At 44.8% G+C, this 26,654-nt stretch overlaps 2 protein-coding genes across 2 annotated transcripts; one reads left to right on the top strand and one right to left on the bottom strand.

The window, feature by feature from the left end:
• Window positions 1-11,825: 11,825 nt before the first annotated feature.
• Window positions 11,826-13,059, top strand: LOC119301841. The gene is made up of 2 exons (XM_037578817.1): window positions 11,826-12,665; window positions 12,772-13,059. The coding sequence occupies exon 1, from the start codon at window positions 11,827-11,829 to the stop codon at window positions 12,625-12,627; it is 801 nt and encodes a 266-aa protein (XP_037434714.1). The 5' UTR covers window position 11,826; the 3' UTR covers window positions 12,628-12,665; window positions 12,772-13,059.
• Window positions 13,060-13,956: 897 nt separating this feature from the next.
• Window positions 13,957-19,742, bottom strand: LOC119350184 (E3 ubiquitin-protein ligase UPL4-like). The gene is made up of 14 exons (XM_037618136.1): window positions 19,398-19,742; window positions 18,906-19,016; window positions 18,704-18,820; window positions 18,458-18,616; window positions 18,208-18,342; window positions 17,983-18,111; window positions 17,759-17,880; window positions 15,523-17,641; window positions 15,086-15,421; window positions 14,914-14,994; window positions 14,760-14,828; window positions 14,533-14,661; window positions 14,350-14,433; window positions 13,957-14,243 (listed from the first exon to the last, which is right to left on the bottom strand). The coding sequence occupies exons 1-14, from the start codon at window positions 19,740-19,742 to the stop codon at window positions 14,178-14,180; spliced, it is 4,002 nt and encodes a 1,333-aa protein (XP_037474033.1). The 3' UTR covers window positions 13,957-14,177.
• Window positions 19,743-26,654: the final 6,912 nt, after the last annotated feature.

Here is a 26,654-nt window from a genome sequence, read left to right as displayed (position 1 = left end):
CTCCGTTGTACCATCTATCTCGCGGTTACCCTAATCCCGATACCCATCGAGGCCCGATGATAATGTCCAGGGAAGTGCTCATGTTGGCGTTGAGGATGTGCTCCTACTGCTAGCGGCAACGTGTCAACAAAGAGCAGCAAGCATTGTAAATACTTTACTTTAGCCATCACTTTTTTGAAGTGGGAAAGCATAAATATGAATTAATGTTAATAGGGATTATGAGGTATAGGAATTAATTTATGATCTATTTGACAGTGTTACAAGTATACGAATGATGCACAATTACTTTCGCATCGAAGGGGTAACCGATGATCTACCGGATAACGTTTAGATTTTTGCAATTATTTTTACACAGGGTTGTTAAATAACAACTTATTACACATAATTCAACTTCTTTATAGAGAGTTGAAGAAGTAGGTTTTATTTGTAGACAAAAAGATCACAAGCTTTTGGACTACAATAAGATCTTCATAAAGTGGATCCTTATGACTCTTACAACCAATTTAACTGGAAAATCTCATTATTCAATCGTGACAGGTAAACTCTCGAATACCACATGGACACTTAGATTTATTTTATACCCGTTGCAACGCACGGGCATTTTTGCTAGTATGTACTAAAACTGGTATTAACTCTATAATTTATCCCATTGCCGATAGTAGATGAGTAAGTCCCATTCATTGCCTCCCTAAGAAGGGAGGTATTACTGTTGTTCCTAGTGATAAGAATGAGCTTATTCCACAAAGAATTGTCACGGGCTACAGAATGGTAATTGATTATAGAAAATTAAATAAAGCTACTAGAAAATATCATTACCCTCTGCCTTTTATCGATAAATTTTTAGAAAGATTATCTAAGCACACACAATTTTGCTTCCTTGATGGGTACTCTGGCTTTTCACAAATACCTATTTTACAATCTGATCAAGAAAAGACTATCTAAAGCTACTAGAAAAGAATTGTTACATGTTATAGAATGGTAATCGATTTTTGCAAATTAAACAACCTACTAGGAAAGATCATTACCCTCTACCTTTATTGATCAAATGCTAGAAAGACTATCTAAACATACACATTTTTGCTTTCTAGATGGTTATTATGGTTTCTCTCAAATACCTGTGTCAAAAGAGGATCAAGAAAAGATTACTTTTGCATGTCCATTTGGTACCTTTGCTTATAGACGTATGCCTTTTGTTTTATGCAATGCACCTGCTACCTTTCAAGGATGTATGACTGATATATTCTCTGACTTTTGTGAAAATATTGTTGAGGTTTTCATGGATGATTTCTCCATTGACAGAACTTCTTTTGATGTTTGCTTAAGCAACCTTGATCGAGTTTTGCGGAGATGTGAAGAAACTAATCTTGTCATGGATTGGGACAAGTGCCACTTTATGATTAATGAAGGTATTGTCTTGGGGCATAAAATTTCTGAAAGATGTATTAAAGTTGATAAAGCTAAAGTAGATGCTATTTAAAAGATGATGTGTCCTAAAGATATCAAAGGTATAAGAAGTTTTCTTGGTCATGCTGGTTTCTTTAGGAGGTTTATTAGAGACTTCTCTAAAATTTCTAGGCCTCTCACTAATCTCTTGCAAAAAGATGTTCCTTTTGTTTTTGATGATGATTGTGTAGAAGCGTTTGAAATACTTAAGAAAGCCTTGATTTCTGCACCTATTGTTCAACCACCTGATTGGAATTTACCCTTTAAAATTATGTGTGATGCTAGTGATTATGTTGTTGGTGCTGTTGTAGGGCAAATAGTTGATAAGAAAATGAATGTTATTCATTATGCTAGTAAAACTCTAGATAGTGCCCAGAGAAAGTATGCTACAATTGAAAAAAAATTAGCAGTTGTTTTTGGTTGTGACAAGTTCAGATCTTATATTGTTGATTCCAAGGTAACTGTTCACACTGATCATGCCACTATTAAATATCTTATGGAAAAGAAAGATGCTAAATCTAGACTTATTAGATGGGTTCTCTTGCCGCAAGAATTTGATTTGCATATTATTGATAGAAAGGGAGCGGAGAACCCCATTGCAGACAACTTGTCTAGGTTAGAAAATTTTCTTGATGACCCACTGCCTATTGATGATAGCTTTACTGATGAGCAATTAGCTGTCATAAATGCTTCTCGTAATAATCCATGGTATGTTGATTATGATAATTATATTGTTGCTAAATTTATACCACCTAGTTTCACATACCAGCAAAAGAAAAAGTTTTCCTATGATTTAAGGCATTACTTTTGGGATGACCCACACTTTTATAAAGGAGTAGATGGTGTCATTAGATGTTGTGTACCTGAGCATGAACAGGAACAGATCCTATGCAAGAGTCACTCCGAGGCCTATGGAGGACACCATGCTGGAGATAGAACTGCACACAAGGTATTATAATCCAGTTTTTATTGGCCTATTCTCCTCAAGGATGCTCGTAAGTTTGTCTTGTCTTGTGATGAATGCCAGAGAATTGGCAATATTAGTAGACATCAGGAAATGCCTATGGATTATTCACTTGTTATTGAACCATTCGATGTTTGGGGCTTTGATTATATGCGACCTTTTCCTTCCTCTAATGGGTATACACATATTTTAGTTGTTGTTGATTATGTTACAAAGTGGGTAGAGGCTATTCCAACTAGTAGTGATGATCATACCACCTCTATTAAGATGCTTAAAGAAGTTATTTTTCCGAGGTTGGAGTCCCTAGATATTTAATGACTGGCGGTGGTTCACATTTTATTCATGGTCTTTCCATAAATTGCTTGCTAAATATGATGTGAACCATAGAATTACATCTCCAATCACCCTCAATCTAGTGGTCAAGTAGAATTGAGCAATAGAGATATTAAATTGATTTTGCAAGAGACTGTTAATAGATCTAGAAAGAATTAGTCTAAGAAACTTGATGATGCATTGTGGGCTTACATAACTGATTATAAAAACCGTATGGGTATGTCTCCATATAAATTGGTTTATGGAAAAGCATGTCACTTACCTCTTGAACTAGAACAAAAAGCTTATTGGGCAATTAAAGAGCTCAACTATGATTTCAAACTTGTTGATGAAAAGAGTTTATTTGACATAAGCTCGCTTGATGAATGGAGAACCCAAGCCTATGAGTTTGCCAAGTTGTTTAAAGAAAAGGTTAAAAGATGGAATGACAAAAGGATACAAAAATGTGAGTTTAGTGTAGGTGATCATGTTTTATTATATAACTCCCATTTAAGATTTTTTGCAGGAAAGCTTCTCTCTAAATGGGAAGGTCCTTACATTATCGAGGAGGTTTATCATTCCGGTGCCATCAAGATCAACAATGCCGAAGGCACTAACCCGAAGGTGGTAAACAATCAAAGAATCAAACACTATATTCCAGGTACTCCCATAAATGTCGAGACAAATATTATTAATACCATAACACTGGAGGAGTACATAAGGGATACTCTCTAGAACATCTCGGACTCCGAAAAGGAATAGGTATGCGGTACGGTAAGTAAACCGACTCCAAAACTGTTCTAATGGCAAATTTTCTCCGTTTTGAAATATTTATAAAATTAGGAAAAGTAAAAGTAGTCTGAAGAGTGCACGAGGAAGCGGCAAGGCAGGGGAACGCACCCTACCCCCTGGGCGCGCACTTGTGCCTTGTGGCCATCTCGTGTGTCCTATGAACTCCGTTTTCTTGCACAATACTTCTTTTGGTCGGAAAAAAATCATTATATAATCTCCCGAAAGTTTTGACCACGGTACCATGGCAAAATCCCCTGTTCTTGTGTTTAGCTGTTTTCTGCAAGAGTTTTCAAGGCCAGGCATCACGTCTTCCACCTCCTCCAACAATGTGGACGACGATGCATGGTTGATGCAAATGGAACTCGGAAGGGAGGAGGCCAAGGAAGTCACAATCGGAGAAGATGAAGGGGATTCGCTTAAGGTTCACCCTCCGGCTTCGGAGAGAGGCACTCTTGCTGGCATCTCCACTATTCCAAATCCCCATCAAGCAATGGGGACTACAAGCAATCATGAAGGCAAAGAGATACAAGGAGGACTTCCCCCAAGGAGGCCCCTACACAGGTTACACCGAAATAATTTTCATAACTTGGTTCATGACTATGGAGTAGAGAACACCCCTCACACACACATACCTTCCAATTGGTATATATCCCGTCCAAGTGAAAGTAATGCAGGGAAGAGCTCTTGGTGGCCTGAAAATAAGCATCTTCTAGAGGAGATTCAGAAGAATGCGAATGCACTCCAACGTGTACTCCGTGAACTGCATGATTTGAAAGAGATCTTATTGAAACTGGCAGACACATCATCAACAACTCCATCACCTTCACCTCCAAAGAAAGAGATCTAAATACATGGGTATGGTCACTCCCCTTGGCTTGTGCCAAGCTTGGGGGAGGTGTCCTGGTATCGTATCACATCACACCTTTACTTTTATTGTTTTTCTTAGTTTGATCTGTTTGGTTATATCTTTATCTAGTAGAATAAAAGCTTTTACTATTATCTAGCTTTGAGTTTTGTTTTGAGATCTATCTATGTAAACGAGTCCGTGAGTTATATATAATAAAGAGTAGTTTTTAGTTAAGGGCTCTGTTTTCTTGCTATGATCTTGAGGGAATAAAATAAAAGGAAGAATAAAAAGAATAAAAGACCATATAATGATCTTATGGAGAGTGATGACTTCACGTATAAAGAGAATGATGAATAAAATTTGTTGAGAGTTGAAAAACATAGTTTTGGTCATTGCTGCAATTACTAGGAAGTAAAAAGGAAGAGAGGTTTCACACATAAATATACTATCTTGGACATCTTTTGTAATTGTGAGCACTCATTAAAATATGACATGTCAAAAATTTGATGTTGGACAAGGAAGACAACATAATAAGTTATGTTTTCCCATATCCGAATAGAAGTTATATTGTTATGGATCCTCCAACATGTTGAGCTTGCTTCTCACCCCTTGCTAGCCAAATCTTTTGCACCAAGTAGAGATACTACTTGTGCTTCCAAATATCCCTTAAACCCGTTTTGACATGAGTCCACCATACCTTCCTATGGATTGAGTAAGATCCTTCAAGTAAGTTGTCATCCGTCCAAGCAATAAAAATTGCTCTCTAAATATGTATGATCTATTAGTGCGAAGAAAATAAACTTTATACGAAATTTTGATATGGAAGAAATAAAAGCGATAGACTGCATAATAAAGTTCTTTATTACAAGCGGCAATATAAAATGACATTCTTTTGCATTAAGATTTTGTGCATCCAACCATAAAAGTGCATGACGACCTCTGCTTCCCTCTGCGAAGGGCCTATCTTTTACTTTTATCTTCTACCCTTATATAAGAGTCATGGTGATCTTCACCTTTCCTTTTTTGCACTTTTTCTTTTTGGCAAGTGCTATGTGTTGGAGAAATATCCATAAAGTATGATTGTTGACATAAAGTATTATTGTTGACATTACCCTTGAGGTAAAAGGTTGGGAGGCGAAACTATAAGCCCCTATCTTTCTCTGTATCTGACTGAGGCTTTGAACCTATAAGTATCGCGTGAGTATTAGCAATTGTGAAAGAGTAAATGATAGTTGAGTATGTGGACTTGCTGAGAACCTCTTATATAGACTCTTTCCGATGTTATGATAAATTGCAATTGCTTCAATGACTAAGATCATAGTTTGTTAGTTTCAACGAAGTTTTTGATTCATACTTTACCTTGTGAATGAATTGTTACTTTAGCATAAGAAATTATATGACAATATATGTAGCTGTTCTAAAAGATGATCATGATACCCTCATGTCCGTATTTTATTTTATCGACACCTCTATCTTAAACAAGTGGACATATTTTTCGATTTCGACTTCCGCTTGAGGATAAGTGAGGTCTAAGCTTGGGGGAGTTGATACGTCCATTTTGCATCAAGCTTTTATATTGATATTTATTGCATTATGGGCTGCTGTTACACATTATAGCATAATACTTATGCCTTTTCTCTCTTATTTTACAAGGTTTACATGAAGAGGGAGAATGTCGGCAGCTGAAATTCTTGATTGGAAAAGGAGCAAATCTGAGAGACCTATTCCGCACAACTCCAAAAGCCCTGAAACTTTACAGAAAATTATTTTGAATTAATAAAAAATATTGGGCGAAGGAAGTACCAGAGGGGTCCCACCAGGAAGCCACAAGGGTGGGGGCGCACCCTACCCCCTGGGCGTGCCCCTGCCTTGTGGGCCCCCTGCCAGGCCTCCGGTGCCCATCTTCTGCTATATGGTGTGTTTTGACCTGGAAAAATTCATAAGGAAGCTTTCAGGACGAAGCGCCGCCGTCTCGAGGCGGAACCTGGGCAGAAGCAATCTATGGCTCTGGCGGAGCTGTTCTACTAGGGAAACTTCCCTCCCTGAGGGGGAAATCGATGCCATCGTCATCACCAACGATCCTCTCATCGAGAGGGGGTCAATCTCCATCAACGTCATCACCAGCACCATCTCCTCTCAAACCCTAGTTCATGTCTTGTATCCGATCTTTGTCTCAAAACCTCAGATTGGTACCTATGGGTTGTTAGTAGTGTGGATTACTCCTTGTAGTTGATGCTAGTTGGTTTATTCGGTGGAAGATCATATGTTCAGATCCTTAATGATAATTATTACTCCTCTAATTATGAACATGAATATGCTTTGTGAGTAGTTATGTTTGTTCCTGAGGGCATGGGAGAAGTCTTGTTATAAGTAATCATGTGAATTTGGTATTCGTTCGATATTTTGATGAGATGTATGTTGTCTCTCCTCTAGTGGTGTTATGTGAACGTTGACTACATGACACTTCACCATGATTTGGGCCTAGGGGAAGGCATTGGGAAGTAATAAGTAGATGATGGATTGCTAGAGTGACAGAAGTTTAAACCCTAGTTTATGCGTTGCTTCGTAAGGGGCTGATTTGGACCCATATGTTTCTGCTATGGTTAGATTTATCTTAATTCTCCTTTCATAGTTGTGGATGCTTGCGAGAGGGGTTATCATAAGTGGGAGTTTTGTCCAAGTAAGGACAGCAACCGAGCACCGGTCCACCCACATATCAAATTATCAAAGTAACGAACGTGAATCATATGAGCATGATGCAAAGTAGCTTGACAATAATTCCCATGTGTCCTCGGGAGCGATTTGCTTTATATAACAGTTCGTCCAGGCTTGTCATTTGCTACAAAAAGGATCGGGTCACCTTGCTGCATCTTAGTTATTTTTGTTACTTGCTACGCGTTATGAATTATCTTATCACAAAACTATCTGTTACCGGTAATTTCAGTGCTTGCAGAGAATACCTTGCTAAAAACCGCTTGTCATTTCCTTCTGCTCCTCGTTGGGTTCGACACTCTTACTTATCAAAAGGACTACGATAGATCCCCTATACTTGTGGGTCATCAGAAGCCCATGCTGAGATAAATAACGTGAAAGAACATATTGAGGCCTCTCTACAAGCACAAGCTGGCACTAAGGTGCAAATGATATGATGGAATTACATAGTCGTCTATCTGATCAGAAGGTAGAAGCTAACCGACTTGCATATAGGCGGCAAAGGAGAGGATAGTGGCGAAGTTAGCTGAGGAAAGAACCAAGTTGTTTGACAAGTTCACAGAGATGTTGATGCCTGAAAGTGCGTTAAGTTGACTAGAGGGGGGTGAATAGGCGATTTTTACAAATTCGTCACTGAGGAATTTCAGGATGGGGAAATTCCTAAGTCACGAACTACAAGCAACGGAATAAGTATTCAGGTATAAGCATAATAGAGCAATAGCATAGTCATCATGATGAAATGAAAGACAAACACAGAGTACAGAAAGCGTAAACACAGGATAAGCAGGCTGAAGACAATGTGACTGAAGAAATTGGTTTGAGGAAATAGAGAAAGTCTTCAGTGAAAGTCTTCAAACAGTAATGATATGAGTGTTTACAATGTGACTGAAGAAATTGGTTTGAGGAAGCATAAAGATGTGAGACCGTTTTCTTTTGGATGAGAAGGGCCAAAGGATACACCAACAAATTCAATTTGAACTTCGAATAAATATGATATGAGTGTTTACAAATCTTCCCTTGTGTTTGAAAACCTTAAGATTGTTCTATTACTGTGAGGTTTTTTGTGTCATGCTCAAGACATGTTGTTATAGTTTGGATATCAAAATTTGCTGGCAAGACTGTTCTATTGCTGTGGGGTGTTTTGTGTCATGGACAAAACATAACTATTGATATTATTTGGATATCAAGATTGCTTTTTTTGTTTGGAAATCAAGTTTTTTTTGATAACTTTCAATGTGTATGCTTTTTGATATCATCGATTCAAATGGTTGGTGGTAAAATGTACTAGAGGTTGCATGTGTTGAAATATAATTGAGAAAGAAAAAGGTAAGATGATGACATCAAAGAGAGTGGCTTCTATTACCTGATTGTGGCACATACTAGTAGTTTCGTTTTAATTTATCTATGTGGATGGCTGGGGCCGCACCTTGGTGCTGCCTCCATTGTACATGCCCTAAGAGTAAAAACCTACACGTTTGCTAAAATGGATTGTCACTTGTGTTTTGAGAGGAAGGTCACACATGCCTTGTGCAAACCAACCAACCGGCTACTGCAGTAGGTGCAGACAAGACATCAAGGGTGGTCGTTTCTACCACGGTTTTGCTTTGTGGCCTCCCCTTCTTTTCTAATGAATTTCTTCCTTCTGGCCCACTTCACAACTTTTGTCCAATAGCCCAAAGCCTCTGGTTCGGGCTAGCAACAACATTGCTCGGATGGAATTTTACTTAACCTCGATCCCCAACAACCATTGATGTGCATGTCACCAATGCCAAAATGATCACTTTTATATCAGTAGTGAAAGACAGCAGAAATACAACCTGTACACCACCTAAATTTAATAATAATTATTATTATTAAATGGTACTACGCTCGATGGGCACACTATAGGGTCGGGTTACCCGATGGGTACGGGTGTGCGTCTGATTTCAGACCCATGTGTAGGGTCATGGGCATAGGATGGATTCGATTGTGTAATTGGGCATGAGTCTGGTAGAGGTCGACCCGGCCAAACCCGACCCCACTGCCAGGTTGATCCAAATCCAGTCATTCATGCATCGCTTGATGGGTGGTTGGAAAAACATGAAAGGAGGAAAAGAGGGCATTTTTGTATGGGGTTGGCCCCCAGCATAACCAAGAAAAGGAAGGCCGGGCACAGGAGCATCCGAACCACCGATCCAAGCCTAGGCAACACATGAAAATATAATTGAAAAAAATATATTTGTGTGTGCAGTCTAGTGTATTGAGCAGTTTGTGTGTGTGTTAATTCTTGGTGGCATGTTTTCACAACCATTGCCGGTACAAGGTCCGCCCCACCTTAAAAATATTGCGGCCTCCGCCACTACTTGTGGTCCCTTGTGTTTTGAGATGAAGGTCACACGTGCCTTGTGCAACCAACCAACCAGCTATTGCAGCAGGTGTAGACAGGTCAGAGGTGGCAGTTTCTACCACGATTTTGATTTGTGGCCTCCCCTTCTTTTTCAAACGGATTTCTATCTTCTGACCCACTTCACAGCTTTTGTCCAGTAGCCCAGCGCCTCCGGTTCGGTGTGATTCGCTAGAGCAACACTGCCCGGATGGAATTGTACTTAACCTCAGTCCCCAACAACCACACTTGTTGCATGTCACCAATGTCATATCGGAGGTGAAAAATGGTAGGAATGCGATGCCATCTTTTATATCGATGGATTGATTTGGCCGGTATTAAATTTCATGTGACAAATTCAATATAGAAGCTAAAATATGAGCTAAAGTTTTGACGTCATTGCCTCTGGTTCAGTGTGATTCGCTAGCAGCAACACTGCTCAGATGGAATTTTACATAACCTCAATCCCCAACATCAACTGCTGTTGCATGTCAGCCACAATGACACCTTTTATATCGGTGGTGAAAAACAGTAGGAATAGAACTTGTACATCACCTAAATTTAATAACAATAATAATTATTATTAAATGGTACTACGTTCGATGGACACCCGATAGGGTCGGGTTACCTGATGGGTACGGGTGGGGTGTGGGTCTGATTTCGGACCCCACCTTAAAAAAAATCGTCCTCCGCCACTACTTGTGGTCCCTTGCATTTTGAGACGAAGGTCACACGTGCCTTGTGCAACCAACCAACCAGCTGCTGCAGCAGGTGCTGACAGGAGATTAGGGGTGGCAGTTTCTACCACGACTTTGCTTTCTGGACTCCCCTTCTTTTTCGAAGGGATTTCTTCCTCCTGACACACATCATCGCTTTTGTCCAATAGCCTAGCGCCTCTGGTCCGGTGTGATTCGCTAGCAGCAACATTGCCTGGATGGAATTGTACTTAACCTCAACCCCCAACAACCACAGCTGTTGCATGTCATCAATGCCAGAGTGCCATATATTGGTGCTGAAAAACAGTAGGAATGTAATGACATCTTTTATATCGATGGATTGATTCGACTGGTATTAAATTTCATGTGACAAATTCAATATAGTAGCTAAAATTTTGCATATCATTGCCCATAAGATTTATAAAAAATGACTGCATGTTCTCAACTAAAACCTACTGGTGGGCAGTACCTGATCATAAGGAAGCAATCTTCTCTTTTCAAATTCAAATTGAATGGCATGTTCACAGTACTACAAGGCCCCAACTGATGAATGATGAAATCAGAGGCAGTAAAAAAAGGCATCTGCATAGTGCTACATGGAAACAGAGGCTCCAAAAATAAAACTTTTTCTTTTGGAAAGAGAAAAATACAGCTATCATTTTGCTCACGTAGCGCCTCCTCCGTCCCCCGCAAGATTGCGGTTTTGCCATCGATCTCTCCTCGTCGCCTCGAACTCCCCCTAAACCCCAACCGAACCCCTCCGTCTCCGTCTCCGTCCCGGTATCCGCAGAGCCCCTTCCTTCCCTCCTAATCTTCTCCGTCCATGGCCTACTTCTGCACGCTGTCCGGCGCGGACCTCTCCTTGTCCCTCCCAACAAGAGGCGACGAGAGGACGGGCGCGCTGGCGGGTCACATGGCGTCTGCTCTGGCGCCGGAGGAGGGCGCGGGCGCCAAGAACGTCGACGAGGGGAACGGGAGCGCGGTGGGCCGGTCGTCGAGGCACCGGTCCTTGCGCTCCGACGCGGCGGAGGTGCTTCAGGAGGGGGGATGCGACCGGCGGACCAAGACCAAGAAGCGGGCGGCGCGTGCGCCGAAGGGGGAGGGGCGCGCTCGGTACGGCTGCGCGTTCGAGGAGGAGGAGGAGGGGATCGAGGCGCCGAATCGGCTGGTGTGGTCCAAGGTGAAGGGCTACCCGTGGTGGCCGGCCCAGGTGTTCGACCCGAAGGACGCGTCGGCGCTCGCGCTGGCGGAGCGCCGGAAGGACGGGGCCGTCCTCGTCACCAACTTCTGGCAGAAGACGTTCGCGTGGGTGTCCGGCGCGGCGTCGCTCCGCCCGTTCCGCGACGGGTTCCAGCGCTTCGCCGCCGTCGACCGCGCCCACGTCCAGCTCTGGGGCGCCCGCGCCACCATGTCCCCGTTCGCCTCCGCCCTGGACACCGCGCTCAGCGAGGTCGCGCGCCGTGTGGAGGCCGGCCTGTCGTGCGACTGCGCCATCGGCAACCGCGTCTCCAAGAAGCAGGTGATCGACAACCCCGGCGTCCGTGAGGGCGCGCACGGCGCGGTGGTGGATGCCGCCTTCACCAGGGACGCGTTCCGCGGCGAGGCGTTCGTCGAGTACGTCTCCGCGCTTGCCGTCGCGCCGCTGGCCGGAGCCGACAGGCTCGAGCTCACCGTCGCCATGGCGCAGCTCACGGCCTTCACCCGGTGGAGGGGTACCCGAGGCCTCCCCGTGTACACGGCTTGCCATGGTATCGACGATATTGCAGACGGTGTCAGGGAGGGCACGCCGGCACGCCGTGCCACCAAGAGGGGAAGGCCAAAGGGCGACAATGCCGCCAAGGGCAAACGGAAGATGTCAAGGTACTGCACCTGCGACGGCAGCGCAAGCGAGAGCGCGGAAGATCCCTTGGAGATGGAGGAGAACTATGAGCCCAGGCCACAGCCCGTGTCTCACCAGACGACCACGAAGATGGGGAGGCTCATGAGCCAGGCCGCACGCCGGATGTCGCTGTCGCCAGTGAGCCACAAAGCCGATCCTCAGGCGAATGCAGGTGTGACGATGACAAGGTGCACCGGGGCTGCTGCTGCTGATCATACCACCGCTGCTCCTTCAGTGAAGCCGCAGAATGGTGGCCTCAACAAGGATGAGCCTTTGCTGACTGGGCTGTCGCTGAACTTCAGCGGCCCGGACACCATCCCTCCGGCGAGTGACCTCGTCAAGATCTTCAGCAAGTTTGGGCCTGTGGTGGAAGTCAGGCCAGAAGGTTTGACGGTCTCCATGGTGATCTTCAAGAGGAAATTGGATGCCGAGGCGGCATTTTCAAGCACGCCGAAGATCCGTGCCCTGGACCCAAATCTGGTCAGCTACCGCCTCGCCTACTCGCTGCCGGCTCCTATGCCGGTTGATTCTCCACAGAGCCCAATGAACACCGATGAAATGGATCACCTATTTGTTGATGATGATGAAGCTCTTCAGTAGCCTGACTACTATGGGTTTTGTTTTGGGGGATCACTCAGGTTTCTGCTGCTCATCCTGGCAATGTTTTTTTTTGTCTAATCAATGACATTGCACCACTTGCTGTTCCTATGTTACTAACTATCAATGTTGTTTTTCCTCTTGCAGGTTATTTCGGATAGCAGGAGGCAATGAAAGAGTTTACATGTTCAAATCAAGCAAGCAAGTTTTGAAGTATCTATGATAGACTGTAGCAGGGAAAAGTTCAGGAACTATTGTCAGTTATGTTGTATCCATGTGGACTGGTAGCTTCCAGCAGTTACACCTTTTTTGCTTGTCTTCTACAAAGTGTTGTTTGATGACTATGTTCGTGAGTTTTATCTTTGATGCAAAGACATCTGAATTGATGATGCTTTTTATCTATCTATCTATCTATATATCTGGATTTTGGATTCATTCTGACATGTCCCCTGATTGGTGCTGTATTATCTGCATTGCAAAGCTGGTTAAAGACCATGATGTGCTCAATTTTCATTTTGGAAATGGTTTTACCAGTCCATGTCTATAGACTTGTCCCCACACAGAAAAAAAGCCTTGTTATGCAATTAAAGAGTTTACATGCTCAAATCAAGCAAGCAAGTTTTGAAGTACTACTATACATGATAGCCTGTAGCAGGAAGTTCAGGAACCAGTCAGTTATGTTGTATCAATGTGGACTGGTGAAGTAGTAGTTTCCAGCAGTGCAGTGTTGTTTAATGACTATGTTAGTGAGTTATCTGTGTTGCAAAGACATCTAATTTCATGATGCTTTATCTATCTATCTATATATAGTTTTGATTTTGGATTCGTTCGAGCTACAACTTATGCAGCAGAAAGCGCTTTGATTTGTGCATGCTGCGTTCAGTTTTCCATCTGAAATGATATTAGCAGTACATGTGTGTGCAGACTTATTATTTAGTCTGGTAACTGGTTCCATGCTCTTTAAACAAAATGTGAGACTGAAATCCTGAATTGTTAGTATGCTTCATATTCAATTCATCACAAATTCCACCAACATTAGGCCTGATGGACACTTTGCATCTGCAATTTGCTTGCTAACAAGACCAGAACAAATTATGTCTCCAAACTAGAGGGATTAACTTGCAGATGATGAGCGATAATAATTACAATGCGTACCAATGGAACGAACAAGTGTAGGATACTGCAAAATGTTGCTGCAGGATTAACCAATTCAGAAGCGAAGTACTCCCTATGTAAACTAATATAAGAGTGTTTAGATCACTATTTTAGTATTCCAAACACTCTTATATTAGTTTACGGAGGGAGTAATTATTTGTAACCAAACAGCATTAATACATTCTCAACTTGGAGGTGTCAAGATATCACGTTACATACATTGACTCGAAAGAATCAAAAGTGGGATGTACAGAGTTGATCTAACTGGAGGGGAGAAAATTGGAGTTGCACATTCAGCGCGACCGTTCCCCAGCCAGAAACATCAACAGATCAGAAGAGAAAACAATATGCTCTACCCTATCTAGTATGTACATTGCTCCTACCCCTTCTGACCCTTGTCATGACAAGTGGAAGGAGCCTAAGCCCTCTGCCAGAGCGTATTTGAGTTTCGTTTTCATTATCTCCTGCGATGATCCAGAAACACAGAGGGTGAGAAATCTTCCCGGGTTTGGATGCTTGTAGAATTAAGTATTAACTATGTATGCATGGTAGGGTCTCTTTTCATGGTACCTTCGAGGAGTAAGGAGGAAGCTTGATGAAGTGCCGGCAAGTGTTGACGCTTGGCAACTCGTTATCGACGTTGCCATCACATTGCTGTTGAACATAATGAATGTCGTTCAGATCAGTTTCATCGGAATCTTAGACTTTAGCAATGGTAGTGTATAGTTTCTTATGAGAAACAGAATTGCGAACCTTTCGCGCGACCGTGAGCTTTGGATCGAGCGAAGCTAGGCCACCAAGTGGGAGCTGAGGAGCTCCAGTGGTGAATTGGAGGAATGCCCGCTGGTCCTCTCTTTCAAACTCCCGCAAGATCTCCAGGAACTGCAGCAATGGATTGTTGATTATTAGCATTTCGGTTCACTATTATTAGCTGTTCAAAAGTCAAATATCTGAGAGGCTTGTGTCTCCGTTCTACTTACATTTTTTATTGGTGGACTGCTCGCATCATAGCCATGCTCAAATTCGATGTGATCCTCAAGTTTGCTTGACTGCAAGATGCATACAAAGTCAGAACCATTAAGCAGAAACTCCTTGAAGAAATGAAAACAAGAAGCCATGGGGAAGTATGCTTACAGCCCAGGAATCCTGTTCACCACAAAGTATGCGCTCCATCTCCTCCTCGTTGAACATTCTAAGGGTCTGAAGAGCAAAGACCTGCAAGTTGTCGAAGCGGGTCAGTACTTGTCCTCTTCAGAAAAGAAGATGAAATACATTTGATCTAGTGAATATTCAACAGAAAACTGACCTCGTTAACTGCAGACTTGAAAGCCTCGACCTGTTTCGCAATCCCACCCTTCAAGGTCGCGTCAACTATCAAATTTACATACTCCTCCAGATTGTCGAGGGTCACGATCTTGTCTGAGCCTCCAGGAACAAGGTCATATTCAGGATTTCCAGGAAGAGTAAAGTCAAGGCACAAATCTTCCAGTCTCACATTTTTATATGATAGATCTGTGTTGGGATTTGGTGTCTTCTCTGAAGATGTCTCCAAGAACTTCTTCCTTTTAACTAGTGCTTGAAACTCCAGTACAGTTTTGCCTAGCTCGGGATCAAATGATGGAATGTCGTAGACATCAAGCTCCTAAAAGCAAAACAAGATCCATGATAAGAACATAGGAGATGCAACTGAGCAAAGAAGAGGGAATGGATAAACAGTTACTGGATGATTGCTGATGAAAGTACCTGGCAAAGCATGATCTTGTAGAATGCATTTGAGAGCGGGATGTCCAGGATCCTTCCATCGAGAAGGGCTCTGGCTACAACATGTCCAAGAAGCCTGAACTTCTTTACCACGTCAGACAATTCGATTCCCCGTGTTGAAGTGCCTACTGAGGACCATGGTTGTGGAAACAGCCCAAAGCTAGAACGAACGAATCCAGTTTCTCCTGCTTTTCTAGCATTATCGCCTCTCCACATCCCAATTCCAAGCCTCTGAAGTTCATGACTAACAGTACTGTAAAATTCAAAGGTTGGGCCTCGCCCAGTCCCAACCTCTCCTTCAAATACCACCTCAATGGTTTTGGTGCTCGACCCATGTTTGACCATCATAGATGCAGCACTTTCAAGTATGTTATCTCGTGTTACTTTGTGCTTCTTGGTCTTTTTACTTGCTTCACTTAGAGCATCAATTTCCTCTTCCTCATCTGGTGCACCACTTGCCTCATCTGGAGTACTCGAACCATCCGGAGCACTTGACTCGTCTCCCATGAATGAGCGATGCACAGTCAGGCAAAAGTACTTCCACCGTGAGCTGAAGGGAAATAAGAAGGGGCAAGTTTCCACCAGATAGACACACCACGAGGGTACCAGCCCATCCTCAAACAAGCCCTCTTGCATTTGCATCTCCAGCTTATTCGTCAGAAGGCTACTCATGAACTGATGCTGTGGAATCGGAGAGATTGTCACCTTAAGGTCATCCAAACTCCGGAGGTGGCCTTCAGCAAATTTGCATATCTGCTGATCCATTGACAGCTCACATGAAAAACGATTAAGCCCTTCAAGAACTTTCAGCGTTAATAACAAGTTGTAGGATGGATCAGATTCATCCACATCACCAGGAAGCTTCCCAAGGAATAGAGTACAGAAAAATGGGTCCTTTACCAATGACTGTCCATGTTTTTCCTGCAGGGCGAACAACTGAGTACTACAGGAACTCGAAGAAGAGATGTTCTCGCTTTTGTTTCTGTTATACGATATTCTGTACTCTTGATCCCAAAAAGACGAATCAATCATAATATCAGATTGTCCTGCATTCATTAAACGCACAAGTGACTCAAAAATTGTTGAAGATGGCTGGAGTTTTGTGCCTTTGTAAGAGAACATCAATCTTGAGGATCCCTGCGTGTTCCCTTTGGAAACCTCAGGCCAGAGGACTGCTTCAATTTCGCCTGGCTTTGAAGAAAGACTAACCGGGAGAACACCACCATAACTGCGCAACTCTTTCTCCCTGCGCGCCTTTACAAATTTTATATCCAGTAATTCTGATTCCTGGGTTCTTGAATGCCTCAGAGGAATCATCGTGCTCTCACGGGTACGCTGTCCATGATCAGATAGTATTACAGGAAAACTGTCATAAGACATGTGCAGAGCGTCTAGCAGCTTATCCACCAAAATCCCAAGGGGCTTCACGGAGCTTCCATTGGACACCTTAAGAGCCAAATGGGTGAACTTCTGCAATCGATGTTGCACTTCCTTAAGCTGCTCTGCCAAGTCCTGGCAATTATTGAGGTTTGACTTCAAACATGCCCCATTGGAGAGATAATCTACTAAATACTTGGCTGATCCGCTCTTTGCAAATGTAAAAGTAGAGGTACTTGGAAGTTCATCTGATAAAAATTTCCTCGAAATATCAGACAACTCTTTGCAGAGATCCGGATCCTGGGTGGGGACTGTCAAGGCATGACGATTCAGCCTAACAAAAAAATCTTTAACAAATTTAAGAACACATCCAAACCTATGTGGAGATTTGTTATTTGCTTTGACCACAACAAAGCTTTTCTTTATCTCTTCTGCTAGATTCAAGATAGCATTGTTCTCAATCTTGCACCCATCTGCCGAGGAAGAATCCAAGTCCAATTCATAGCACAAACACCATTCTTGCGTATTGTTTTTCCTTTTCAACTTCTGACTGGAGTTTCTATTTTTTTCTTGTGCTTGTATGGTCTCAATTACATGCTTTACACCCTCCTTGGTAAAGCTCTCGAAAAAAAACTGATGGTGCTTTTTCAGGAGGGTCTTTGCAACTTCGAGCGTTTGGAACACGATATGGCGGTTCTTACGGGCCAATAGACATGTAAGGAAGCTGATACAGGAACAAAAAAAAAGCATGACCAACATGCGAGATGAAATACAATAAATGTTATGTTTTGGCTTATCCAATATGGTCTGGAAGACAACAACAATTGTGGCAAAATTTTACCTCGAGAGATTTGCAGACTTTTGTAACTCCACCAGGAAAGTAGGCGTACTTAATTCAACAATGTTGCCGATGACAACAATGCACCTGTAGCAAACCGATGATAGCGCACCACATTTTGCAACCTATGTTCGAGTGCAGAAATATGTATGTCAATGGACAGCTCTAGTGGCAGCTCCTTTCCTTTGGAGACTGAAATGTATGTCAAATTGTCAAGGGACTGGTACCTGTGTTATAAGGGTCACAATGCTAGCAAGCTGGTCAACGTGTGCATTTTGCTCTGTGGTGGCATTCTCCTGCCCAGATGTTCCAACAGGCCGCATAAGCTGGTAGATGAACTCCACAAGCATCTCCAACTGATGTTTGGAAATCAATAGTGTCAATGATATGGATTTGCATGGCAACAAAATCCGGCACGCCCACGGGAAATACAACGAGGACAAGTCTAGTACCTTATGGCTGCCACTGTGCGAGCGACTGTAGTAAGTAATCATCTGCTTGAGCAAATCGCAGACACCAAGGTCAAAAAGGGAGTTCACAGCCTTCTCTGAGGCGGAAGCAATGTGTTTGAGCAGCCCAAGGATGCCCTGCCAGACATGCCGATTCATCAATTAGTCCTTGTTCACGAAAGATGGGATAAGAACGGTGGCAAAACAAAATGTAAAGCTGGTGGTGACTGAGGAGACTGATCATGGCACGTACGGGTAAATTGTCGTCCCCGAGGGTTTTCCAGCCGTCCTCGTCCAGTAGTCCCATGGCCGTGTCGATCACCTTGGACTCACAGAGCCTGTCCATGTGCTCGGCCTTGCCGTGAGCATCGGCGGCGAGCATTCCCAGGCAAGAGAGCGCCGACTCCAGTATCTGGCATCCACAGAGACCGGTCATACATCAGAACAGCTGCTTCTAAAAACAGGGAGACAAAAGAGTGACAGGTAACAAGCCGAGTACCGAGTTGTCGGCGGACTGCAGGAGGTTGCAGAGCGCCGGCGCAGCCTCCATGGCCTTGGGCACGTCCGCGTCGTCGCATTCCTGGACGAGCTCGGCGACGATCTTGAGCGCCACTTTCTGTCGGCATTCCCACAAACAGGTGGTGAGCAAAGGCACGGGGCGGCACAAGCCGCGGAGGTTTGCAGTAATAAGGGAGGCTGACCTGCTTGCTGGCGGAGAGGAAGTCGAAGAGGTGCAGCGCGGCGGCGGCGACGCCGAGGCGGAGGCACTGGTCCGGGCATTCCTCGGATATCTTGTCCAGAGCTCGGAGGCACTGCCGCCGGGACAGAAGAAGCCAGCCGGAGTGAGTAAACAGTAGCAGTAATAATACCACGACCAGATAATAATAAGCAAATAAATGCCGCATATGTTCAGATTATTTTCTTTTGTAGTAGAACATTAATTACCATATTTTTTGTGATGATCGCTTCACTATGTTTGTGATATAATATTACTAGTAAACTTTTGATTTGCTAGCCATGTAATAAGTGAACAAGAACGTCGATCTAGCACGTAAAAATTGGATTTTGGAACAGTGAGCCAGACAGCCAGTTAAGGAAATCTATGATTCGATGTAGGGTTTAAGCCAGGGGTTTAAGATCATCATCGTCGGTGATTAATCAATGAGCTGCCGGCGCGGGCGGGACGTACGTACCTCCTCGGCGAGCTCGATGTTTTCGGCCGCGAGCAGGCGGTCGCGGAGCGCCTCGATGGCGCCGTGCTGGGCGAAGGTGGGGGCCCACTGCGGCAGGATGTCGACGGCCTCGGCGATGGCCCGCGCAGCGAAGACGGGCAGGTCGCCCTGGTCGACGCCGGCGGGGGCGGCGAGGAAGCCGGGGAGGCGGGCCGCGAAGTAGCGGATGTCGACGGCGCCGAGGAGCACGTCCGGGTCGGTGAGCGCGAGCGTGTCGCAGAGCGTGGCCAGCGCCGCCGCGTGCGCGTCCGCGCACGCGGCCTCGTCGGTCAGCGCCGCCTGCACGTAGAGGAGGATCTCCGCCATCGGTCGCACGTTTGCGTGGGCGTCTCGCCGCCGGCCGGCGGCGGCGAGAGAGAGAGGTTTCGCGAGGTCGGGTTCTGCGGAGGGTTTCGATCGGCGCTGCTGCGGGGGCGGGGGCAGGCCTGGGACTCTTATGCGTGGCGGCGTGGGCGTCACGGATCCCGAGGCGCGCCCAGGGGCCCAGCTGGTTGCGGGGTCGGCCCGCCAGCTCGGGTCCGAGTCGGTGAACTCCCGCCTCGGTCCGACTAGCCTCGGCATGCAGCAGCACGTACGTATCCGTGCGTGTGCACAAACGCGGCCAGGTGCGATGCATGTAGAGTTGTAGACGCATCGATCAAATCTCGCGCTTTTTTCTGTGCCGCCACAAACATATACTCATACTCCTATCATCTTAAAATTAACTTGCAAGAAGAAAAATAAGTTAATCAAGTTCGCGGAGGTGTACAAGTGACAGTGTCGCTACTCCGGTCCAATTGTAGCGTTTTTGTTGATGGCTTGGGAGAAGTTCATCTTTCCAAAAATCGTTACCGTGAAGAAGATGTACATGAGAGATTTTGTTGTAATTCTTAGTTTTATTATTAGGAGTTATACTTTGTACTAGTTTCTTGCAATGTTCAAAAGATCGGTCGATCAGCAATTAATCGCTCAGTTTATCGCTACTCGTTGGGTGGCCGGTTATTATGCCTTATTTTCGCTATTAATTGTTTGGCCGATTTATCGCTTTGACAAGCGAATTATCAGGGATATATCATAAATTGGCCCGGGCCCTGCGGGCAGAAACATCAAAATCAGGTCTCCCTCTTCAGTAGCCACTCCGGCACGGCATACCTCCCCGTTCGATAGGGTTTGGGCACTTGCCCAACGCCGCCATGCTCCCGATTCACCCGCCACCGCCACCTTGCTTGCCTTCGGTGGCCAGAGCTAGCCCCATCTGAGGTGCCCGCCCTCTGGATCTTCCCCTTGTCTTCCCCAAGAGCTCAACCACCAATGCCCGTATGCATATCCCCATCTCCTGGCTCCTCCAGGACCCTGACAACTAGAGCAACTTGTCGACGCCACTACTTCCTCCGGCAGCATGAGAGTCGCGCCACCCCTTCCTCTAGCAGTAAGATGCTGACGACTGGAGAAAGCTCAATAGTTTTAGCTTTAATATCTAATGCATCATATTCATCCATAAGACTCTTTTTAATCTTCCTAATTTCTAACCCAATGTTAATGCTCCACCCCTTAGTAACTTTCCCGAGTCTCCTAACTTTGTTCTGCATCTATAAATAGCATATTTGCTTTAGTAGGCTCCTTCCAGGTTTTCTCAATAAGGGGTTTGAAGTCCTCTTTAAGGAACAACCATTTCTCAAATCTATAAGTACTAGATTTAGGATAAAAAACAAGACTACAATCCCAAACTATTGGCGTGTGATCACTACCAACCCTAGGGAGGAAAATGAGGGAAGCTAAAGGAAACATCTTATCCAACTCAGTATTGCAGAATAATGCATCCAAAGTGGACATAATCAAATCTCTTTGGTTATTATCCCAAGTGAATTGTCTACTAGACATCTTAATTTCTAAGAGACTCGGAATCACAATTCAATCATATCACACCATCTATGACCAACTACACCATTACTCGTATGATGTTTTTGTTGGGAAATGTAGAATGCAATTTAAAAAAAATTCCTACGCTCACTCAAGATCTATCTAGGAGATGCATAGCAACGAGAGGGGGAGAGTATGTCCATGTACCCTCGTAGACCGAAAGCGGAAGCATTAACTTAATGCGGTTGATGTAGTCGAACGTCTTCTCGAATCAACTGATCAAGTACCAAACATACGGAACCTCCGAGTTCTTCACACGTTCAGCTCGATGACCTCCCTCGAACTCTTGATCCAGTAGAGGCATGAAGGAGTCGATGAGTTCCGTCAGCACAACGGCATGATGACGGTGTTGGTGAAGTGATCCACGCAGGGCTTCACCTAAGCACTACGGCAATATGACCGGAGGAGTAAACGGTGGAGGGGGGCACCGCACACGGCTAAGAGACAACTGTTGTGCTCCCCTGCCCCTGTATATAAAGGAGAAGGGGGAGGCCGGCCGGCCCTAGGGGCGCGCCAAGTGGGGGGTCCCACTAGGACTCCCAGTCCTAGTCGGCTCCCCCCTTTCCTTCAAACCGACCGACCTCCCCACTAAAAAACATCTTTAGTCCGCCGACCGAATATTCCCTTAAGAACGCTAGATTTCGGCTTCACCCAGTCTGAGGTACACATCTGGATGACCCGGCAGTAACAATCGCAGATGTGCTCCCTTTATGCCCTAGCCGACTAACGGGAACGTAGGGCATAAGCACAGGAGCCAGGCAACCCAGCTTGGCCAAAACTTAAGTCATATCGATGCATATAATGGCGAAGAAAAGGTACATACGAGGAAAAGACACATATGTGGTGAGCTTAATGCTTGGAAAATAATAATAATAAGCTTCTGTATAAGAAGCCCCCAGGTATAATGGATATACATATTTGAGGATGTGTACGTCGTAGGTGCATGGTTTAGCTGCATGAAAGCTTTAAGGCTAAAAAAAAGGAAAGCGAAAAGAGAGGAAAAGAATAATGGAAACAAAAGGGAGAAGGAGACGAACAAAGAGTTCGGTGCTAGGCATAGAATCTTCGGAGTCTGGCCATGTTCCGTGGATTCAGCTCTAGGCGATTGTCTGATGCATCACGCAGGCGGTACGCTCCTCCAGTGAGAACTTCATCACATTAAGGGACCCTCCCACTTGGGCTTGAGTTTGTCCTTTTTCTTCTCCGGCAAGTGTAGAACGAGTTCGCCAACATTATAAGTCTTGGCCCGCACTTCTCTGCTTTGATATCTGCAGGCCTGTTGTTGATAAAATGCTGAACGGACTTTTGCAACGTCGCGCTCCTCCTCCAGGGCATATAAGCTGTCCTGCCGATCAAGCTCGGCCTCTCTCTCTTCATACATGCGCACTCGAGGTGAGTCATGACTAATGTCCCAAGGTAACACAGCCTCTGCGCCATACACCATGAAGAAAGGTGTATATCCGGTAGTGCGATTGGGCGTGATCCGCAGCCCCTAGAGTACGGAGTCGAGCTCCTCGACCTAGTGCTTGTCTGATTCTTTCAAAGACCGCACTAGTCTAGGCTTAATGCCGCTCATAATAAGACTATTGGCTCGTTCGACTTGACCGTTTATTTGCAGGTGATAGATGGAGGCGTAATCGAGCTTAATGCCCAGATTAACACACTAGGTTTTCACCTCATCGGCTGTGAAATTGGAGCCGTTATCGGTGATGATGCTGTGTGGAACACCATAACGGTGCACAACACCGGATATGACGTCTATCACTGGTCCGTCTTCGGCCGTTTTAACGGGTTTGGCCTCTATTCACTTAGTGAATTTATCCACCATGACCAACATATATTTTTTCTTATGGCTTCCTCCTTTAAGGGGCCCGACCATATCAAGCCCCCAGACCGCGAAAGGCCAAGTGATGGGGATTGTTTGTAGAGCGGTGGGTGGCATATGGCTTTTGTTGGCGAAAAGCTGGCATCCGACGCAACGTTGGACAAGGTCCTGTGCATCTACTCGGGCTGTCGGCCAATAGAAACCTGTACGGAAGGCCTTGCTTACAAGGGCCCAAGCCGCGGCGTGGTGACCATCGAGACCGACATGAATTTCAGCCAAGAGCTGCCTCCCCTCTTCCTCGAAGATACATCTTTGAAGTACTCTGGTAGCGCTTTTCTTGTAGAGTTCTCCGTCGTGAACCTTGTAGGCTTTCGAGCGTCAGACAATGCGACGCGCCTCATTCTGATCCTCAGGGAGTTCTCGCCTATTAAGGTAGGCCAAAAAGGGTTCGGTCCATGGGGCAATGACTGCCATGATAAGATGGGCCAACGGTGTTATTTCAATGGCTGAGCCCCCGATGATATCGATGTGTTCGGAATCTGGGGTTATAGTCGGATCCGGACTGGTGTTGCCGCTCTCCCATTGCCACACCACGGATGGCTTGAAGAGCCTTTCCAGAAATATGTTAGGTGGGACGGGGTCGCACTTGGCGCCGATGCGAGCAAGGACATCCGCCGCTTGATTACTTTCTCGAGCCACATGATGAAACTTGAGCCCCTCGAACCGAGCCAACATTTTGAGATCGACGTTATGGTAAGCCGCCATCTTCGGATCTTTGGCATCGAAATCTCCATTTATTTGAGATATGTGAGGTTTGAATCCCCGCGCACTTCCACGTGTTGTATGCCCATGGAGACAACCATCTGAAGACCATGCAATAAGGCCTTGTATTCGGCTGCGTTGTTAGAGTCTGTGTATAATATTTGGAGTACGTACTAAACTGTATCTCTAGTGGGGGATGTTAGGACAATGCCCGCTCCTAAGCCCGCCAGCATTTTGGAGCCGTCAAAGTGCATGACCCAGTTGGAATATGTGTCGTACTCTTTAGGGAGTTCGGCCTCTGTCCACTCGGTGACGAAGTCGGCCAGTACTTGGGATTTAATGGCCCGACGCGGTCTGTATGTTATGTCGAATGGGAGGAGCTCAATGGCCCACTTGGCAATCCAGCCCGTGGCATCATGGTTTTTTATTATGTCATTGAGTGGTACTTCAGAGGCCACCATGATTGAGCACTCTTGAAAGTAGTGCCATAGCTTCCGGGTTGCCATGAAGACCGTGTATGCTATTTTTTGGTAATGAGGGTACCAGGATTTGCATGGTGTGAGGACAGTGGATACGTAGTATACCGGCTTCTGAAGCAGGAATTTGTGTCCGTCCTCCTTTCGTTCAACGATGAGCACCACACTCACGACCTGGTGTGTTGCCAATATGTATAATAACATGAGTTCGCCTATGTTCGGTGCGGCCAGGATTGGGTTGCTCGCTAAAAGAGCCTTATTTCTTCCAGTCTGGCCATTTCCGCGTCCGTCCACTTGAAGTGATCGGTGCATCGGAGAAGGCGAGAAAGTGGAAATGCTTTTTCTCCTAGTCTGGAGATAAAGCGGCTTAAAGCTGCCACACATCCGGCTAGTTTTGGACTTGTTTAATGGCTGTTTGTGTAGCCAACTGTGACAATGCTCGAAATTTAGCTGGGTTCGCTGATGACCCACGAGTGTAGGGGATCTATCGTAGTCCTTTCGATAAGTAAGAGTGTTGAACCCAACGAGGAGCAGAAGGAAATGACAAGCGGTTTTTAGTAAGGTATTCTCTGCAAGCATTGAAATTGTAGGTACCAGATAGTTTTGTGATAAGATAAGTTGCAACGGGTAACAAGCAATGAAAGTAAATACGGTGCAGCAAGGTGGACCAATCCTTTTTGTAGAAAAGGACAAGCCTGGACAAGTTTTTATAATGAGAAAAACGCTCCCGAGGACACATGGGAATTATCGTCAAGCTAGTTTTCATCACGCTCATATGATTCGCGTTCGTTACTTTGATAATTTGATATGTGGGTGGACCGGTGCTTGGGTACTGCCCTTTCTTGGACAAGCATCCCACTTATGATTAACCCCTATTGCAAACATCCGCAACTACAAAAGAAGTATTAAGGCAAACCTAACCATATCATGAAGCATATGGATCCAAATCAGCCACTTATGAAGCAACTTATAAACTAGGCTTTAAGCTTCTGTCACTCTAGCAACCCATCATCTACTTATTACTTCCCAAAGCCTTCCTCTAGGCCCAAATAATGGTGAAGTGTCATGTAGTCAACGTTCACATAACACCACTAGAGGAGAGACAACATACATCTCATCAAAATATCGGACAAATACCAAATTCACATGACTACTAATAGCAAGACTTCTCCCATGTCCTCAGGAACAAACATAAGTACTCACAAAGCATATTCATGTTCATAATCAGAGGAGTATTAATATGCATTAAGGATCTGAACATATAATCTTCCACTAAATAAACCAACTAGCATCAACTACAAGGAGTAATCAACACTACTAGCAACCCACAGGTACCAATCTGAGGTTTTGGTGATTGGATACAAGAGATGAACTAGGGTTTGAGAGGAGATGGTGCTGGTGAAGATGTTGATGGAGATTGACCCCCTCTCAATCAGAGGATCATTGGTGATGGTGATGGTGATGATTTCCCCCTCCCGGTGGGAAGTTTCCCCCTCCCGGTGGGAAGTTTCCCCCGCAGAACAACTCCGTCGGAGCCCTAGATTGGTTCCGCCAAGGTTCCGCCTCATGGCGGCGGAGTTTCATCCCGTAAGCTTGCTTATGATTTTTTCCAGGGTAAAAGACTTCATATAGCAGAAGATGGCCACCGGAGGGCTGCCAGGGGGCCCACGAGGCAGGGGGCGCGTCACCCACACTCGTGGCCAGGGTATGGGCCCCCTCTGGTACTTCTTCCGCTGAATATTTATCATTAATTCCAAAAATGACTTTCGTGGAGTTTTAGGACTTTTGGAGCTGTGCATAATAGGTCTCTAATATTTGCTCCTTTTCCAGCCTAGAACCCCAGCCGCCGGTATTCTCCCTCTCATGTTAAACCTTGTAAAAAAAGAGAGAATAGCCATAAGTATTGTGACATAACGTGTAATAACAGCCCATAATGCAATAAATATCGATATAAAAGCATGATGCAAAATGGACGTATCAACTCCCCCAAGCTTAGACCTCGCTTGTCCTCAAGCTGAAGCCGATATCGAAAAATATGTCCACATGTTTAGAGATAGAGGTGTCGATAAAAATAAAATAAGGACACGAGGGCATCATGATCATTCTTATAACAGCAACATATATATATATTGTCATATGATTCCTTATGCTCAAGTAACAATCTATTCACAATGTCAAGTATGATTCAGAAACTTCATTGAGAACTAACAACTGATAATCTCAGTCATTGAAGCAATTACAATTTATCATAACATC

The sequence above is a fragment of the Triticum dicoccoides genome, chromosome 1B, assembly GCF_002162155.2.
Source record: "Triticum dicoccoides isolate Atlit2015 ecotype Zavitan chromosome 1B, WEW_v2.0, whole genome shotgun sequence".
Lineage (NCBI taxonomy): Eukaryota > Viridiplantae > Streptophyta > Magnoliopsida > Poales > Poaceae > Triticum > Triticum dicoccoides.
The sequence above is the reverse complement of the archived record's forward strand: the minus strand, read 5'-3'. Positions and strand labels throughout refer to the sequence as shown.